The following is a 19,236-nucleotide window of genomic DNA, read 5'->3' as shown; positions in this document are numbered from 1 at the left end:
GTTCCTCCATTCATATTGGGGGTTAGGCGTAGAGCTGACAACTCTGCACTGTAAAAAAGACATGTCAAGAAACAGTAATAAGGCCATGGATGTTCCCAAGGTAAAATATTCCGGAGGTAAAATAGTCCCCCGTTCGGATCTCCGGGTGGGGACTACTTTGGGAGGTCCCTGGACTAAGGATAAGATCTACGTTAGGAATAAGGATATTAAATTAGGCACCTGGAATGTTCTGAGCCTTTACCGGCCTGGGGCATTTCAGTGTACAGTTAATGAGATAGTTAGGTATAAATTAGATGTAGTAGCTGTCCAGGAAGTTAGGTGGCCAGGAGAAGGGAATTGTAAAACTAAAAATTATACTTTTTTCTATGGTGGTACTGAAAATCATAATTTTGGAACAGGCTTTTTCATAAATAATAGAATTATCTCGTCTCTTAAAACAGTAGAATTTATTAATGATAGGATATCATATGCAGTTATACAGGGTAGGTGGTGTAAAATTATTTTAATAAACATACATGCACCAACGGAAGATAAAGATGATAATACTAAAGATGATTTTTATACAGAGTTAGAACAGGTCTTTGATAAATTTTCTCAGTATGATATGAAAATTCTGTTAGGTGACTGTAATGCACAGATTGGCAAAGAAGATACATTTAAACTGTGGCAATGTGTCGGGGCATGCTGCGGACGAGTCGTTCAAGGTATTCCACATCGATGCGGTGCCATTCTTCCTGCAGGCAGGCGATAAGAGCAGCCACTGTCGTGGGTCCCCTCTGTTGCACACGTCGCCACACATTCTCAATGGGCGAGAGGTCGGGACTCGATGGTGGCTATGGCAGAGTTCGCACGTGATGGCGAGTCAACCATTCTCTTGTCAGCCGCGCTGTATGAGGCCTGGCATTGCCGTGTTGAAAGATGAGACGCCGCCTGTGGAACAGGTGCCTTCGCACTGTGGGAAGATGTCGCTCCAGTATGCGTGTATAGGCGTGTGCATTCACAATGCCCTCACAGACGTGTAGTGGGCCAACCCCAGATGCCGTCATGCATCCCCATACCATCACTGACGCAGGTTTCTGTACCCGACGTGCATAACATTTTGCTTCATTCTGTTCCTCCTTCCGACAAATGACTGTTTTCCGTATTTTCCCGTACACAACATTGAAAATGGATTCATCCGTCCACAAAACCCTGTTCCACTGCCGAAATGTCCATCCCCGGTACATTCGTGCCCACCGTAGTCGATTGCCTTTGTTCAACATGGAAAGGAAGGGTTTACGTTTCGCCTTGTACACTCGGCTACCGCATCGCTGTAGGTAACGGCGAATGGTTCTGGTCGACACTTCAATGTGAAAGCGTTCTCGAGTCCACAGTCGTAATTCGGCCACAGAAACATAATTGTTGGTCTGGATATAGCGCCTAAATATCCGTAGGTCACGCACGCTCAGCAGGCGTTTTCGACCGGGGGCCTTACCTGGCTCTGTAGTACCCGTATTTTGGTGGTTTGATGATGCAGTGGACGGTTGACTTGGGTAAGTTCAGTTGGCGCCCTATTTCCCGTTCACTGAGTCCATCCCGTTGCAACTCCACCACTCTTCTCCTCACGGTGTTGTCAATAGGTTTGCCCCTGGCCATGGTGATGATGCACTGCGGTTCCTCGGTGCACAGCACGCGCTTATATACGGCGGACTCCCTTATCGTGTCCGTGACGTCATGCTTCCGTCGAATGCGCCACTATCTGGAATTTGCCGTATGGGTCTGGTGCCTGGTCGAAGTTCAATGTCACACGTATAGTTCCCCATTTTCGTTCTTTACGTGACCTTGGGTGCAACATGCTGGGATCACGATTCTTGCCTGCTCACACACCACCTCTTACACACATGCGTCACTTCTGCGGGTCACCCATTCCACCGCCTATGCCTCTGTGCATTTAATCACGTATTCCTTTCTGGTCGAACTTCATTGTCACCAAGGTTGTACGTTAATGACCTTTTAAATATCCATGTAGGAGATAAATCAGAAGTAAATGAAGTCCACACAGCAGAACCTTTAGTTCCAGAACCTAACTTGACTGAAGTTAAAGATGCTATTAAAAGGCTAAAGAATAACAAAGCACCTGGCATTGATTTAATACCAGCTGAGTTAATTATATATGGTGGAAATTCATTAATATGTCAAATCCATAAATTAATTTATTTAATATGGAATAAAGAAGAAATCCCTCAACAGTGGAAAGAATCCATAATTGTTCCTGTGTTTAAAAAAGGTGATAAAATGAAATGCAATAATTACCGTGGAATTTCTCTACAACATATAAAATATTATCTAACATTCTTTTAACAAGACTAACACCATATGCTAATGAAATTATAGGTGATTATCAATGCGGATTTAAACGTAACAGATCAACTACAGATCAAATTTTTCACATCAGACAGACACTTGAAAAAAGTGGAAATATAATCAAAATGTCCATCAGCTATTCATTGATTTCAAGAAAGCATATGATTCGGTCAAAAGAGATAAATTATATAATATATTAGTAGAGTTTGGAATACCTAAGAAGCTTGTTAGTATGATAAAAATATGCACCAGTGAAACAGAGAGTAAAATTCGTGTGGGTATTAATATGTCTGACAAATTTACAATTCATGATGGGTTAAAACAAGGAGATGCATTATCTCCATTGCTCTTTAATTTTGCCTTAGAATATGCTGTTAGGAAGGTAAAAGAAACTAAAGGACGACTAAAATTAAATGGTATGACTCAGTTGTTAGCATATGCAGATGATGTAGACTTACTGGGGGATGATGTGAATACAATTAAGAATAATGCTAAAATATTTTTCAAAACTGCTAAAGAGATAGGTTTGGAAGTTAACAAAGAGAAAACTAAATATATGCCTACAGGCCGAAACCAAGTGTTAGGTAATACTCAAAATCTAATTATTGATAACAACTCGTTTGAACCAGTTTCCAAATTCAAATACTTAGGAGTAATATTAACAAATGAAAATTATATTAAAGAGGAAATAAAAAGTAGGCTTAATTCAGGAAATGCATGTTACTTCTCTCTTCATAAACTTTTGTCTTCTCGTTTAATATCTAAGAAACTAAAAGTTAAAATACACAAAACAGTAATTTTGCCTGTAGTATTATATGGGTGTGAAACTTGGTCCCTTACATTGAAAGAGGAACATAAATTGAGAGTATTTGAAAATAAGATCCTTAGGAAAATATTTGGACCTAAAAGGGATGAGGAGACAGGTGAGTGGAGAAGGTTACATAATTTAGAACTACGTAATTTGTATTCATGTCCAGATATTATCAGAATAATTAAATCAAGAAGACTTAGGTGGGCAGGCCATGTGGCACGAATGGGAGAGGAAAGAGGAGTGTACAGGATTCTTGTTGGGAAACCTGATGGTAAGAGACCTGTAGGAAGGCCAAGACGAAGATGGAGGGACAACGTTGAGATGGACCTAAGGGAAATCGGTAGGGATGGAAAAGAGTATATAGAACTTGCTCAAGATAGGGAAAGATGGAAGGCCTGTGTTGCTGCAGCCATGAACCTTCGGGTTTAAGAAGGCTAGAGAGTTAGTTAGTTAGTTAAAAGAGCTTTCGTGAATGTACTCTTCGTTCGATGTACAGTCGAACTCAATATGTGTTTACTTTCACATCTAAATATTGTTAAAAACTGCATCTTTGTATGTTTTAAGGAAATTGTTTAAATAAATAGTTTTGGTATTTACTTGGGTTGCTGATGCACTGTATATTTCTTGTACACACATAAAAAAAAGTTTGGAAACACCCACAGTACCGGGTATTCGAGAAAGAAAACGAGGTATAGGTGTCATGAAAAATGGATAGTGTATTTGTGGAAACCTTTGACCACAGTACAGACGAAAAAACAAAGTATGCCATTATGGCGAAAATGGAACAAAAAGAGACAGCACATGACCTGATCTCTGCAAAGCACATGGTCCATCTCAGTAGCGAGTAACGCCTCCTCGTACACGTCTCATTCTCACGTCGTGACATACCATTGATGAGGCTGTCAATGAACTCTTGGTCCATCCTATCCCACTCGTCGGAGGTAATTCAGTGTTGAGGGACGTGGTACACGCTTCCGAACATCCCTTTTCAGCTTGTCCCATACATGTTTGATGGGGTTCATGTCGGGAAAATAGGGGATGAACGCTCCTACAATACGCGCCCTGTGACAACGAACATTGTCATCCTGCAACACGAAAGCATGTCCCACAGCAGCACGAAAAGGAGCAACAAAACGTTCCAAAATACAGTCCCGATATGTGACAGCATTCATAGACCCTTGGACAGCAAGCATTGGCGTCCGACGTCCCCCCCCCCAAAAAAAAAAAACTGAGCCACCTCCCTGTTGATGACGCTCCACCACGTACCGAGCTCGAGCAATGCTACCGGACTCTCGCCACGCACGCATTCGGCCATTATCAGGTCGCAAACACAGGCGGCATTCATCAGTAAAGATAACACTGGACCATCGCTGAATGTCCCAGTCGTGGTGTTGTTGAGCGCACCGATATCGGACACTACGGCGTGTCATGGTTAACGGGGGCGCTCTCCAGGGACATCGTGCATGCAACCGTGCATGGAGCCGATTAAGAATGGTTTGTGGAGTCACGTGTACACCTGTAGCTCCGAACTTGTCATTTCTGAGGTCTGCAACAGTGCGTTCGGGTTTCTTCGGGCAAGAATTTGGACATAGCGGTCCTGTGCTAGGGTGGACGATCGACGACGTCTCCAGTCTCCACATACAGTTTCCATGTTTTGGACACGGCAGATACACTAACACCCACTAGTTGGGCAACTTGACAATAATAACAACCTTGCTCCACTAAGGAGACAATTCGAACATGATTGAATTCTGATATCGTTACTGGAGGCATTTTTCTACCCAGGCAGGTGCGTTTCACTCACTGCAACACACGGAAACACAATGCGTCTTAACGTACTGACAGCTCGGAGTGGTTGCGAGTTGCACTATTCCCACCCACGCAGTTCTGCTGGTAACATCTCGACTAACATCTACCATGAATTACATGCCAGGCACCGTTCCATATTTCCCTGTTTCACTTGTCAACTGGGGTGTTTCCAAACTTTTTTGATGTGTAAATGATTTTAATCATGTATCGGGGTGTAAGGTCCGATTCTTCCACGTAGTGCACTCTGGACTGGATTTTGCAGACTAATGAGGCTCTGGCGCCTGGCCCTACAGCCAGTATAATCTTCGTAGGACTGTGTTGTCCTTACGTGTGCTGAGTGCCCCTTTACAGCCTCAGCTTCTAACCGAAGTCGGAATGTTTTAATATTTTAGTTAACGACATTACAGTTATTTTAGTTATGGTAAGGAGCTGGTGGTCAGCGCATCGAGTTCCAATCGCCGCGGTTTTCTGGCTTTGAGACCGGAAACTGCTACTTCTTTTCAAGTAGCTGCCAAATTGACCTCACGATGCTGGGTTAACACAATTATTTTAACTGCCACCAGGAATAGAACCCGGAACCGCTCGTACCAAAGGCGAGAGCGTTAACTATTTGGCTACGTGTGAACCCTGAGAGAGGAAATGATAATTTAATTAACGAGATATCGTGTGAACAAACTAACTGTACATATATTTTTCACATGGTGACTATTCGATTTCGCGCTGTTGCAAGTGTTCTTAGAAAAGGCAATAAAAAATGACAATGAACTATACAAACCCTTATTTCCCTTCCACCAGCTGAAATACCTGCTCCGGTTATCTTTCTCGTCACTCCACGGTGAAATGTAGCAACCAAGTTTTTAACATTTCCCTCGCAAAAGCTCTGGCGGGTACCGTGTGCAATTTCCAGCACTTCTTTCCATGGATGGAAGCAGTCACTACAAAACACCCGCCCACCACTTCTTTGAAATATGTACTGTGTATGCCACCTATCTTTTCACATTAATAGGAATGTTCAGGGGCGGATCAAGAACTGGGCGATTGTCCGGGGGCGTTCCTTCATTAACGCAAAAACTTTATTTCGGATTACAAAAGCGTGCTATTTGTTTATTTTTATATCCACTTTATACACAAAGGCTAATCGGGACTGGACCTCGAGTTTATAGTGAGGTCCGAACCACTATGTACAGTCAACGGCAAAGATAATGGTAGGCAAATTGTCCACTACTATTTTAATTACTTTTTATTCTACATCCTGTGTTGTTTTAAGGAATGAAACTATGTTGCTTCGAAGCAGACATTGTTCTCTGCCAATTGAAGTCATTATCATTGCCATCACAATGTGTAATACAGACAGAATTAAAATGGACAATTCGCATACTGGTTCTTTCGCAGTTGGGTGTACCCTTCCCCCACCGCCCATTCATTCCACTCTCTTTTTTTCGTGCCCCCCCCCCCCACCAGAGGGGAAGTTTTTATCTTCCTCTCTTTGGACATGGGGGTGAAAGGAGAGAAGAGGAAGTTTCTCCCCACAGAGAGAGAGAGATAGAGAGGGAGGCTTCTTTTCCAGAAAGGAGAAATCCCCACTCCCCAAACACTCTTCCCCCAAGAGAGATTAAAAGAAAGGGGAAAGTGTCCCACCCCGAGAGAGATCTTTTTCTTCTCAAGCTTCCACCTCTCCTCCTCCTCAGAGAGGAGAAAGACACTACCTTCCCTCTCTCTCGGTGTGGGGCTGTTCCCCACCCCCTCCACCTGGGAAACCACCATAATTAATGCCATTAATTTAATGGAGTCTCCTTTTCCGATTTTGTGCACCTTGCCACATCATTAAGGATAGGCGACGTGGTTGGCACTAACTGTAGGAGGGTTTTTTTTCTACACATTTCATATATTTGTTATTAAATCTGAAAATAAATTACTAAATATTTAAAAATACATCATCGATAATACATATAAAGCAATTAATTTCTAACTGTGATATCAGAAATGTACACAGTAGTCAAGTAATTTCTTTACCAAGTGGTCTGATTAATGCTGTCAAAAAATTACAATTGTTGTAATACTTTTATTGTGTGTAGGTTTAGTTTTGACTTTTTTATATATATAAATCAGTTAATTTAATAGTTACATTAGTTTTGCATTTTTGTTTTACTTTTTCAGTTACATTTCAATTGAGTTTACTGACTCTGCAAGAAACGTGGGCCAAATCATTTTCAGTGACATTTGCAAGTACCTAAGGGGTTTTTTCATGTTATACAATACTCAAGGTTGCAAGGTGTCTTGCTTTTATAGTACATCCTGTATTCTACACTGTATCTCACCTCCATGTGCTTTTTCTTCCAAATGGTTGGGATGTTGCAGTGTCCTGCCCTGGATTTTGGAAAGGTGGAAGGGGGTACGTATACGTTCATTAGTAGCCAGTCCTCATTTTGCCATTTTTCCTGTCCGGCGTTTTTTAAAAGAATACTGGGCCAGGGGGAGGTTGTGACCCCCCCACCAATCCCCATTGGGCATGCCACTTACGTTGCATCATCCCTATTATTAAAATTCATAATTTGGTACTTATGATGCACTTCCATTTGTGTAGTGCATCCTCTATTTATACTTCTAGCAATCTGAACTGTTAGATTTGAAGTGGATTCTCTCAATCAATATACGGCACACGGATTATTTCTGCAGAAAAAAACTAATAAGCCACTTTCCCTTTGCAAAGTATGGACAGAGAATAACCAAGTTGTTAAGGCATTCCATTATGTCACTAACTGAATTTTCAATATTTATCACCTGGAAATCAGTATCCACAAAATGGGTTCGGATTCATTTTAAGAACAATTAGTGGCAGCACTAGATTCTATTGATAGGCTTTCTCTACAAATAAAGTATTTTCATATTCACATTGATCCAAAACCAGGGATTTTTTGGTAAGTTTAAACACTGCAGCAAAAACTTATTATAAATTGAAATACCACATTGAAAATGTTAAATTATAGGTTATATCACACTTGATATAATTAAAATTATAAACTAACAGTTTTGTGTTTTATGGGAAATATGCAGTCGTACTATAGACCTCCATGATCTCGGGGTTAGTACAGTGCCTTCAAAAGTAGAGATCCTGGTTTCGAATAGTCTATCTTTTATTTGATTTTGAAAACCAAATTTGCCCATTACATTCTGACAAGAGTGGGAGCCATATCCCATGTTTAAAACCTTTTCTGAATGAAAATGATCAGCATTTTCAGGGTTGCTACGATTTTTTTTATTATAAATTCGACATTTCCAGGTTTTCTAGCCCAAGAAAGACATTTTGCCAGACATGTTATCATCACCATTTTTGCTTTTGAACCTTGTTTTTCAATTAAATATATAATTAGTTAATTATTATGAATATTCACTTTCACAACTTTTTTCTTAGCAAATTTCATTACACACACACAGGAACATGAAAATTCTAAGAGTAAAATGTAAAAATACATTGGCATCAAATGTGTTAAGAGTGGTACAATCGCATGCATGTAGCCTTCAGGCTAAGGTCAAGAGGTACATTATTTCATACCACATTTCCACAATATAAAAACAAAAAGTAACACAAATTTTTAATTTTCTGGCGTATTTATAGTGTCGTAGAAAATGGTGCTTTTTTTGCTTCCATTTATAAGTACACAGCATCTGGAGAAATTTTTGTTGCATATAGGAATTCTATAGGAAATGCCAACAAGACTAAGATCTATAAAAGACAATACCTTTATCTTCACCAACCTTTCCGAAAATTATGATCACATTGTCAATGTACTTTAGTTATATCTTGATTACAAGTTTTACTTTTATGTTATATTATATTATGTATTATAAAAGTGAATATTTATTACAGAAATTCGAAGGAACCATAATTTTGCAGAAGACTGATAATCATAAGAACGAAAAACAAGTTTCTAAACTGAATATTTTTTTTTTGGGAGTGGAATCACGAACCGAATCCAGAAGTGGAAGTGAACTGCTTGTTGATTTTGCAACTTTTTCTCTTTCTTGTAAATTCCAGATGATCTGCAAAATTCCGTTGTCCAGATGTGTAGCAACCCTTATTTTATACACTAAACCACTACTCATTAATACATTTGAAATTAAAGCCTATATCCCAGTCTTCTTTGTACTAACATGTAATTTAGTTTATATGTTACAATTTGTACTAACATGTAATTTAGTTTATATGTTACAAATACCTGTCAAACTGGGTTAAATATGTTGCAGAGTAGATTATTTCTTACAGCAATATGGGTGGAAAATTCAAATGTTGCTTGCTGCTTGCTGACATGAGCAGGGAAGTTCTGTAAATTTTCTTGGAAGTTCAACAAAACACTACTGGCAAGAAAACTGTTTCGACAAATAAAGCATCAGTTCTGTGTAGTGAATGATTTTTTTTAAATGTAGCTTTACCTGCACAAGTTTTCCATCCTGGCAAATAAATCATACATTTTCAAGTGTCAATGTCACATGAAGTACAGTGATACTTCTTACAGTCAAACTCTGGTTAGCCGTATTCAAAAGTGAATACCTTGTTAAGACCTTGGGATGCATTCATACACTCCTGCTCACACACAGTGGCACACTTTCGAAGTTGAAGAGCTGAATAATGTGCCACTTTCTTTACAGGAGTTCACAAGGCAGGCTGTTCTATATGAATAACAAAATCAATCTGACAGGACTAACCAAAAGCACATACCTGAAAATAATTTCAGTCTCCTTTGCCAGCATTATTATAGTCTGCTATAAGAACTAAGTTAATGTAAACAATACACATCACATGGCTTGCGAGAAATAAGCCACTAAACTTTGTGGTACAATGGCCCTTTGAGAGCCAAGGCTTAGCAAGCAGCTTTTATTAGGTGGCATGTATTCTGGATTTCTAGACTAGAGGCTGCTGGTACTTCTCTTCAAGTAGCTCAACTGTCCTCATGATGTTGGGTCAAGTGAATTTTTTTGAGCTCCAACTATGAACTCATTATTATTATAATAATCTGTGGCTCTACAGCCCTAAAGGGTCTTGGCCTATCTCCTCCCACAATCCTACCTAGGGGTGTGGAGATCTTGACCAGGTAATGGGGTGACGTGGGGTCAGCACGTTTAACCCTCAGCTGTTTTAGATTTTTATGACCAGGTTACGCTACACACTCGTTGCTCCCCATTTGCTCACGATGGTGAGTTGCCACCAGTCCTATACACAGGCCAAAAACCCAGACTGAACCCAGGCCATCCCACAGTCTGAACCCAGCACCTTAGAACGCACGGCCACGGAGGAGAACAACCATGAACTCATGTTCACACCAAAAGCGAGAGTGCTAACCATCTGGCTATGTAGGAACCCCGTGTGAGAAATCTTACTGGTTATTCAAATGACAACTGAGAAGGACTCTTGCACATGACAAAGATGCATTGCTCCACATTGCTGCTATACTATGGCACCTTATGTTGCAAGCTGTAGAGCTACAAGAAATATTTAAGGGCAAGTATCAGCAGAACACAGGAAAAACTAATTCTCAAAAGTCACATGGTTTTGTTTACATTAACTTTGATTTCCGTACAATTGAGCCAAGTGCCTCCACCAGATATCGAACCTGGGACTCCTTGATTACAAGGTGAAAACATTACCCACTGCACCATTGGCGAGGATCTACATTAACTTCGTTCTTATAGTGGATGGAGAGCAAGTGACGTTCCAGATGGATCAAATCTTATTTCCTCCTCACGGTAGTTTTCCTAATAAAACCTTTCAAAATAGGAGTACCTAGAATCAGTAAGTTCACGTATCTGAATGTGTTACTTCAAAGACATTCAGCAGGCTATTGTGTTGCATTGGACTATCACAGGTTCTAGTGCATTTGAAGGGAAGACAGAAAACATGTGGTGCAGCAATTTCACAATATTTTCATAACCTGGTGACTTGATCTGTGAATCCAGACTTACATTGACAGGTACATGTTACAGGCATGACTAACTTTCTTGCATTCATTTTTCAGCGACTTTTACATAATTCATACTCTTCTATTACTTGTAACTTATTTTTCTTGCAGTTTACAGTTTTTACAAGCATGAACCACAAACCACAAGAAAAAGAAAAATTTAATTAACTATGTAAGAAATATATTAAAGCAATGAAAATATATTGGGAATTTATTCTGTATGAATAAATTTATTTCTACCCCCGAACAAACTCCGACCAAACTTTTGTCCAAAGTATTTTATGTAGCCCACTTAAGTACCCATATAAGATTTTATTTTGGGGCATCTTGTTAACTTTAGAAAGAGTGATATTATTCAACCGACCTCATTGACACGAATATGAAGAAGTTTGAGCAACCCTGGTTTGGACCATGGATGGACAAATTTAGCAATGAATGAGTCACTCACTGATTCATCCATTCCTTTAATATGGTTTCATAGTGTTGCTCATGTTACACCAGATAATGCACCACATTTCATATTTGCAAGCACAATGCTGAAACAAAACCAATTTGGTCACTCAAAAAAATATTACGGAAAAAAAATCCAAGCAGGCTTTTTTCGAAAATATCTATAACTTTGGATCACTACTTTTCATATAAATTCTGAAAATTCTCAGACTTAATTTAATTCATTATTTGATAATAGAAAATTATAGCACTATCGAAAGAATGTCAACAGATTATTTTTATCTAATTCAGAGAATAAGTTATGCTCTTCTGTACAATAGCAAATTTGAGAAATATTGCTGGTGCAGCACGTGGTTCAGTCAATCCAAAGTAATCCCTAATCTTCCTAATTTCTATTTTATTTATGCATTTCTTCCTGCCACTTTTGGTTGTGATGAAGGTTAATAAAATAAACCTGATGAAAAGACTCCAACCCTTCGAAGGAGAATGCATGTGCTTGACCGTAAGTTGCTAAATGTTTCCTGAAATACATCTTTTTACCAATATTCCTGTGTAACTTGTCTCTCTTTATGTGTGTGTACGTACATACCTACATACATATAACAGTTGGAAGTTGGCAGGCCATCAACAATTATAAAATAAAACAAAAAAATATCGTTAACAAACATTACTGATGTCCACAATGCTTTCATTTTACAATAACAATGCTGTTTGCAGTTTAAAACTTAAGTTCCATGAATATATGTATGGTAATGGGTGACTGCTATGTCCAAATAAAAGGTAACACTTATTTTCACATTTTATTTACAAACAACCGTTTATATTAAGATATATAAACAAGGACTGAGTAACAGCAGTGTGGAAAAATGTTGTAAAATAATTTGTCCATAATGTAGGCAGCCAGAAAATAAACAGTAATCTAAAGCATGGAGTGCAAGGAAAAGTGATTTGGAATGAAGAAACAATTAAAAAATATTCATATTGTTGATTGGAGGGCAACCTGTTATGAACAAATTCACACTTTTAAACCAAGAAATAATAATATAAACTGGCTAAATTCAATTACTTCAATGAGAACCAATAGAATTTTGAATTTCTTCTCAGTTCAGTGAACACATTGTTAAAAAGTGCTAGACATACCCACTGACATGTCACGAAATGTATCAGTCTGCGAATGAGAAAGGAACACAAGTCTTTGAATAATCGCTGTCTCCTCGTCTTCTTTAATTGCCATGCGACAGCGTCTCACTATTTACCTGACTCGTCACCCATACTGCTCTTTAAATACAACAGAATAAGTAGAATAAGCTATCGCTACAATTCTTTTGTACTATGTAAGCAGGGGAAGGAATTGGATAAAAAGTGACCAACATCTACAACTTCTGGAGTGGAAAGCATAATTTTACTGGTAAACAGATAATACAATTGTCTAAAACTTGTACAAGCATTTAGCTACCACTTCTTATTTTTTGGTTAACAGCAAATTTAATCGGCACACATCAACGTGTGACGCTCTTTGGAACTGCTCGATTTATACGCCGTAGATTTCAAATTTCTTTAGAGAAATGCAACAGTTTCAGTATTACAATAATTTCAGACTTTTTTTATTCCAAACATGTGAGCTGTTGCAGTCGCAAAGGGAGGTAACAGGGTGAGTAAAAAAAATTGACCAAATTAGTTTTCGTTTTGAGCAACATTTTTTTTCTAATCTAAAATTCTTTTTTAAATTAGCTATGCCTGCTTACTCCCTTTGCAATGATGGGGCAATAGTGAACAACAGTTTTTTTAAACACCCAAATGAACAGTGGTCAGTTATTTCTACAAAAAAATCATTTACACTCAACATGGATCAAGGACACTTCCAATAGTGGCGAAGGTATAGAAAAAGAAGACATGAATATCATAGTAAATGGCATGATTCTTGGCGATAGGCAGACAAACAGGATATCCAAGGCAGCCAATTTAACTTTTTTTCTTCTTTTATGTAACCATGAAAAACTTTTCATCCAAAAGAAAGATGCACGATTAAGTTACTTTATTTGTTGATCACTGAATTTACACAATTTTGTCATTCTCATAGGCATTATCTGCACATACACGTCTTTTTTGCTGATGGGGAAAATGTTTGTTGATACAGCACTGTTTTGAGAGAAAAATGCAACAACAAATTTGACAATCAGACAATACATACAAATACAACTGCACTTCACTCATTTACTGGGTTGATAAATTTACTATTTACTTACTTACCTACGGCGGCATTCTCTATATAAACGTTTTTTTTGGCTTCCTGATTGAATTTCTTGGAAAAAATTGCAGAAAAAATTCTGCAGCAAAATTACTGCCTTGATTTCATACCATTCCATATATATTAGCCTAAAAAAATTGAACTCCAAGTTTGTTGTGAAACCTCTCTCTCTTCTCACTAATAGAACATACAATTGCAGTATCTTTTATTTTCACCTCACAAGATGGAACAACTTATGGGACAAACCCAGTTCTTGGATCAACCATGACTTATGATGTAATGCAGACTGGTTGTGTAATCGAGGAGTTAATTTATATTGAGAGGGGTTGTTATTAGGACGAGGGGCTGGGGCAAGTGGGCTTATTGGAAGCAGATCAGTTGTCTCCACCTTCCTGTGGCTCATCCCCATCCCCTTGCGTGTCCGAGGTCCAAAGTGTGAGGTTGTCCCTTAAAAGCTGCATTATAAGTGTACTGTCCTTGTAGCTATCCTCGTTTAATGTGTCAAGCTCCGCTATGGCGTCGTCGAAAGCCTGCAACGGAAAGACAGTGATACTATTTTGTATACAATGTGCAATTATTTTTCACCTAAAAAATATGCATGCATAGGAATATGCAACTACCACGAGCCTTGAGTTACCAACAAGGCGAGTTCTGCATCAGATTCAAAGTTCTGAGACGTAAATCTTTTCCAAATCATCTTCAGAACCATCTGGATGATAACGCCAGATATCACCAGGGATGCTTCTAAATTTACTTCGCTTGTTAAAGTGAAGAATTAGGTTTTCCAAATGAATTAGCTTAAGTAGTACAATTGGTAAGCCAAATGTTGCATGGCAGCATTTGAAACTATTCTTCATTATTAGGAACCTCTTGGCAGCTAATTCATAATATTTTGTTGTCACATCATTCAACAACAGTGAGACACGAAAACTATTGTACACAAGAAACCTATATTTGTGTGTATTAAAAAAACCAAAGATCAATCTTTCAATAAATCAAATATTCAATGTAGGGGGCAAGTAAAATTTACTTCCTATTGGTAAACAAAAATTAAGATTAACAACACACTTGGGGGGGGGGGGGGGTCCTCTGTAATCACCACCACTGTGCATTGTGAAACCTTTGATCAGCATAATGCTGTGATAACCTATTGCTGCTGTTTAGTCTGACAGCATATAGAACACGAACTGGTGATTCTGAGCTACAAATACGTGAAATGAATCCATGTTAAGGCATTGTTCATTGGTTGTTTTCTCAAGATTGAATGTATTCAGTGACAAAAACAATGAAAAAAAAATGCGAGGGGAATGTAGAAGAAATGAGAAAATTATCCATTATTCGATAATTTCAAAATATCAATACATGATCCTACATCAGAAAAATTCAATGTACAAATATTTTTGTCATGTTTACAACTGCACGATTTCCACATCGCAACATGACAATTTGGGGGGGGGGAGGGGCACAGGGTTCAAATCATGATTGATGTCACTGTGGAGACAGCTCTGGGGCTCACCCACATTCTCATCAATGGGTATGTGGAGATGTTTTGGGAGGGTAAAGGTGGCCTAAGCATGTCTGATAACATTCCCTGCACCACAGAAAGATCAAGCCATTAATCAACAATGTTAATATGCTTTCATAGGTCGTGTTATGAACCAAAAGGGGAATGTATACAGTCACGGACACTTCTGGGTTGTAATGATTCCAGTGAAAGTCAATGGGTTTGTTACAACCCAGCAGTGTCCATGACTGTACATCTATAAGGTTGAAGGGAGGAGAGGCAAGTTGAAGCACAATTCATTTGTGATGAAAAATAACTTTGGATATCACAGTAGTACATTAACTTCTACATTTCTTTTCAGTTGTTCAGAATCAAATCTCTCACAGGATGTTACGAAGATGGCAGGATGTGCCAGAAAACAAATTTTTCACATGCTACCTTGGGACTTCACTGCATTCACAAAACTTTACACTGGCAACTCTTTAAAGAGACAAGTACTGTATATTCCTTATGGTTTATATGCTGTCCTTCACTGTAGCAAGCACCTGTATTTTCTCAATTAGATACTGTCAACCACTTCATACTTTAGTACTCAAAATATTATCTGAACTAGTTGATTGTTTTGCATTATTCATCTTGTACCTGCACAAACTTACAACTTAAACTGGTTACAGTAAATTGAATTACTTAGGCACACATCACACACACACACAGACAATACTACGCTACTAAAGAGATACTACTTTTCTACAAAAAAAAAAAAGTCATTTCAGGGTAGTGGTGGAATCTTAGTACAAAACTTGCAAGTGTTTTAGGTTTAGAACACCCAATTCATCTCAGTATAGTCCTCCGAGTGCCAAACAATTCCATTTTTAATGAAATGATGCACTAGAATAGGAACACGTTCCATCAAGCACTTTGAAATTCAACACTGTTCCAAATGGCAATGCACTTTGAAATTCAACACTGTTCCAAATGGCAATACTCACAAGGCTGTTAATTTACTAGGATGTTTATGAAACAACTACTATATTAGGGCTGTGTTCAATGTCCAGGCAACAAAAAATGCATTTGGCATGCAAGAGAAAAATTGTTACAGAGAATTTGACCATTCTTTGAAAAAGGTATTGGACGAGGTTGCAAAAAGATAAAGTTGTCCTACTTGAGGTCCGAACATGGCACCATTTTGAAACATGGTATCTTGTTAGAACATGAAAACATGCTGGTCCGAGCGAGTCCAATGCAGATTAACCAAGATGCCAGAACACTACACACTGTGCACTCTCCTACCTGCTTTGCTAGGTGACAAGCTCTTGCAGGAGAATTGATAATCTCGTAATAAAATACTGAGAAATTGAGGGCTAAACCAAGTCGTATTGGGTGCGTTGGCTGCATTTTTGCCTTTGCAATGTCAAAAGCTTCCTGGTATGATTTCTGAGAGTCATCCACTACGCCTGAATGAAAAATAAAATAATAAATAAAAATATGTTAAGCATCTTTAAACCTACTTTCAGTTGTCAGTGCAACACTTGAAAACTCACTTCTCCACAAGTGTAGCACATCTATTAAACCAAATCAGGAACAAAAAAAAAAAAAAAATCTTTTCACTTTACAAAAAATGCACTGCACGTGGAGAAATGAGCCTGTTTATACAGCAGCCACCACCAAATCCAAAAGGAAAACGAACCTGCTTCGCAAGTTGACATGCTTTATCTGGCGAATTCAAGATTTCGTAATAGAAGACCGAAAAGTTGAGGGCAAGACCAAGCCTAATTGGATGAGTGGGCTGCATTTTGGCCTTGCTAATTTCAAATGCATCCTGATAGGCCTTCTGTGAGTCGTCAACTACACCTGAAATTCAAAACATCAACATGTGTTAGTACGAGAAATATTTATAGAATAATTGTTAGCAAAAATTACTAATGCAAATAGGAAGAACCCCTATGGATGTGGAGACAACATACGTGAAGGTAGAAAGAGGAATTTATTATTCCATATTGATTTTGTGTTTGCTTGTTATGTACATTTCAGCGTTCACAAACTTTTATAAATTATTCGTTATGTATCTGCTTGCATTGCAGAGTTCATTTCTTCTGATTTATTTTGCAGGCCGGTTATCATGTTTCTTGATGAAATATATTGGATTGGAAGAAATTAAATAACGAAGATTGCCTTATAGAATAAGCATGGGGCTGTCACAAGTTGGGAAAATCACCACTATGTGTATACGAGTAAAATTTGATTGATCTAGCTGATGCTCACACCAAATGACAAGATTCACTATATAATTAATCCCTTTTTTTATTTAGCTGAAAGTCTCCTGTTAATTTACAAATCAATGTGATGAAGGGAGCATGTCTCCTCCTTAAATATGTTTAACTTGCTTGTGAACCCATCATTTGCTCCTCAAAACCTCTATGGTAGGATAAAAACTAAACTACAAACATTGCCAACAAACTACAAGTGAAATAGTAATGGTCATTTCCTTCCTCTGAATATTTTGAATTAAGCCTAGTTTGGAAATAACATGTATGCTGAAGTGAAATTCTACAAAGAGACAAAGGAATTAAAGAGGAAAAAAGGGGGAAGTAGTGAAAACATTCAGATGCAGTTGAACATGCTGATGCTGTTGATCTTTCTTTCATGAAAAAATAAATGAGCCATTTTAGATCCATATAAATAGGAGCTACACTTAATTTATCTGTGATTCAATAAGAGAAAAAACATTATTCAACATATACAAGGTACCTCAAATGTCTATTTACTTCATATAGGGGTAAACTGGAGACACATAGTGGTTCGGATCCCACTTTAAGTGTAGGTCCAGTCCCAATTAACCTATCTGTACATAAAGCGGACTCTAAATTAGAGGAGTGAAAATAAGCAACTGTTTTCAACTGTCCTGCCAACCTCCATATTGCCACGAATGTAAAGCCTTCTATTTCAGAGAATGAAAAAAACATAGTAGCAATGAATAAATATACTGGAATAAAATACCCACTTATCCACAAAACTGATTTTGCATACTTTTGGTAGCTACTGCCACAATCCTCTAAAGAAGAAATCTTGTTCCAGCAATGTGAGGTTCCAGCCCCATGATCCTTCTCTCCAGATTTATTTGTTTCAGGCTACTTAAAATATTGTGTACACCACAAAATTTGCCATGAATATGTTACAGGAAGCAATATCAAATTTTTGGAAAAGACTGCAATGAGTGTGCTGTGAAAGCATATGTGAAAGACATGTTTTTAAAAAGTTGCAAAAGCCATCAATTTTTATTGAGGTAAATCTTTCTTGTTTATTGATCATTCCTACACCATTTAGTGTGTGAAGATCCTGAAACTATTAGCACGTGTTTCTGCTCAACCCTGCCCATCTTGCTGTAAGAATATCACAAGTATTACCCATGATTAAATAAATACTAGTCAAAAAAGAAAATTGATCGACAGGGAAACAAATTTACACTTTTGTAAACTTCCTGCTCTCCAAATGAAGGCTTGTGTTCAACAACACAGTCTTTAAAAACTAAATAGTGAAATCTATATTTTCCAAAAATTAGAATTGTGAAAGGCTAGATAATTTTTGGTCGATATTTAATTACGAAGATTGAGTATCAAGATTGTTTCATGGAAAATCCCAGCTACTTTCTTCATACAAAATTAATTGGCATGGATCAGTACTGGCAACGAGGATTCAGCATTCACGTCAAAAAAATTAACAAAACAATTGCCCGTAATTATACAAATGCTATTTTTTAAACCGATTATGTATCAAGTTCTATCTTTTCCTGTATTTCCAAAGGGCTAAAAAAGGTCATTTTAGGACAATAATTGTTCTTCTATGCCAACCTAAAACTAATGCTATCCACACAACACATCAGCGCTGACAGTTTCCTTGAAATTACGCAAAAAGTCAAATTAATGAGGGAGAGAATCCCCCACCACCCTTGGACCCAAACGTCCCTGTAAAAATGGCAAATCATCCTTAGCACTGATTATTTTATCCTTTCCCCATAACGAAGTAATAGTCAAAACTTGTGAAACAATCCTTAGCACTGATTATTTTATCCTTTCCCCATAACGAAGTAATAGTCAAAACTTGTGAAACAATGTTCAGT

The 19,236-nt window shown here is 38.1% G+C and overlaps 1 protein-coding gene across 3 annotated transcripts in view; it reads right to left on the bottom strand.

Moving 5' to 3' along the window:
* Positions 1 to 12,154: 12,154 nt before the first annotated feature.
* The window catches only part of 14-3-3zeta (tyrosine 3-monooxygenase/tryptophan 5-monooxygenase activation protein zeta), a 58,617-nt gene continuing 51,535 nt past the window's right edge, over positions 12,155 to 19,236 (bottom strand). For 2 of the 3 annotated variants that reach the window (XM_083127003.1, XM_083127004.1), the window contains exons 4-5: positions 16,807 to 16,970; positions 12,155 to 14,145 (exon numbers count right to left, since the gene is read on the bottom strand). In XM_083127003.1, coding sequence (XP_082983129.1) covers positions 13,990 to 14,145; positions 16,807 to 16,970 — 320 coding nt within the window. In that variant the 3' untranslated portion in view covers positions 12,155 to 13,989. Of the gene's footprint in view, positions 14,146 to 16,409; positions 16,574 to 16,806; positions 16,971 to 19,236 lie in introns of all 3 variants that reach the window. The other variant, XM_083127005.1, reaches the window with a different exon arrangement.

This window comes from Lepisma saccharinum, chromosome 8, assembly GCF_977018435.1.
Source record: "Lepisma saccharinum chromosome 8, izLepSacc3.1, whole genome shotgun sequence".
In the NCBI taxonomy this organism is placed as follows: domain Eukaryota; kingdom Metazoa; phylum Arthropoda; class Insecta; order Zygentoma; family Lepismatidae; genus Lepisma; species Lepisma saccharinum.
The sequence above is the reverse complement of the archived record's forward strand: the minus strand, read 5'-3'. Positions and strand labels throughout refer to the sequence as shown.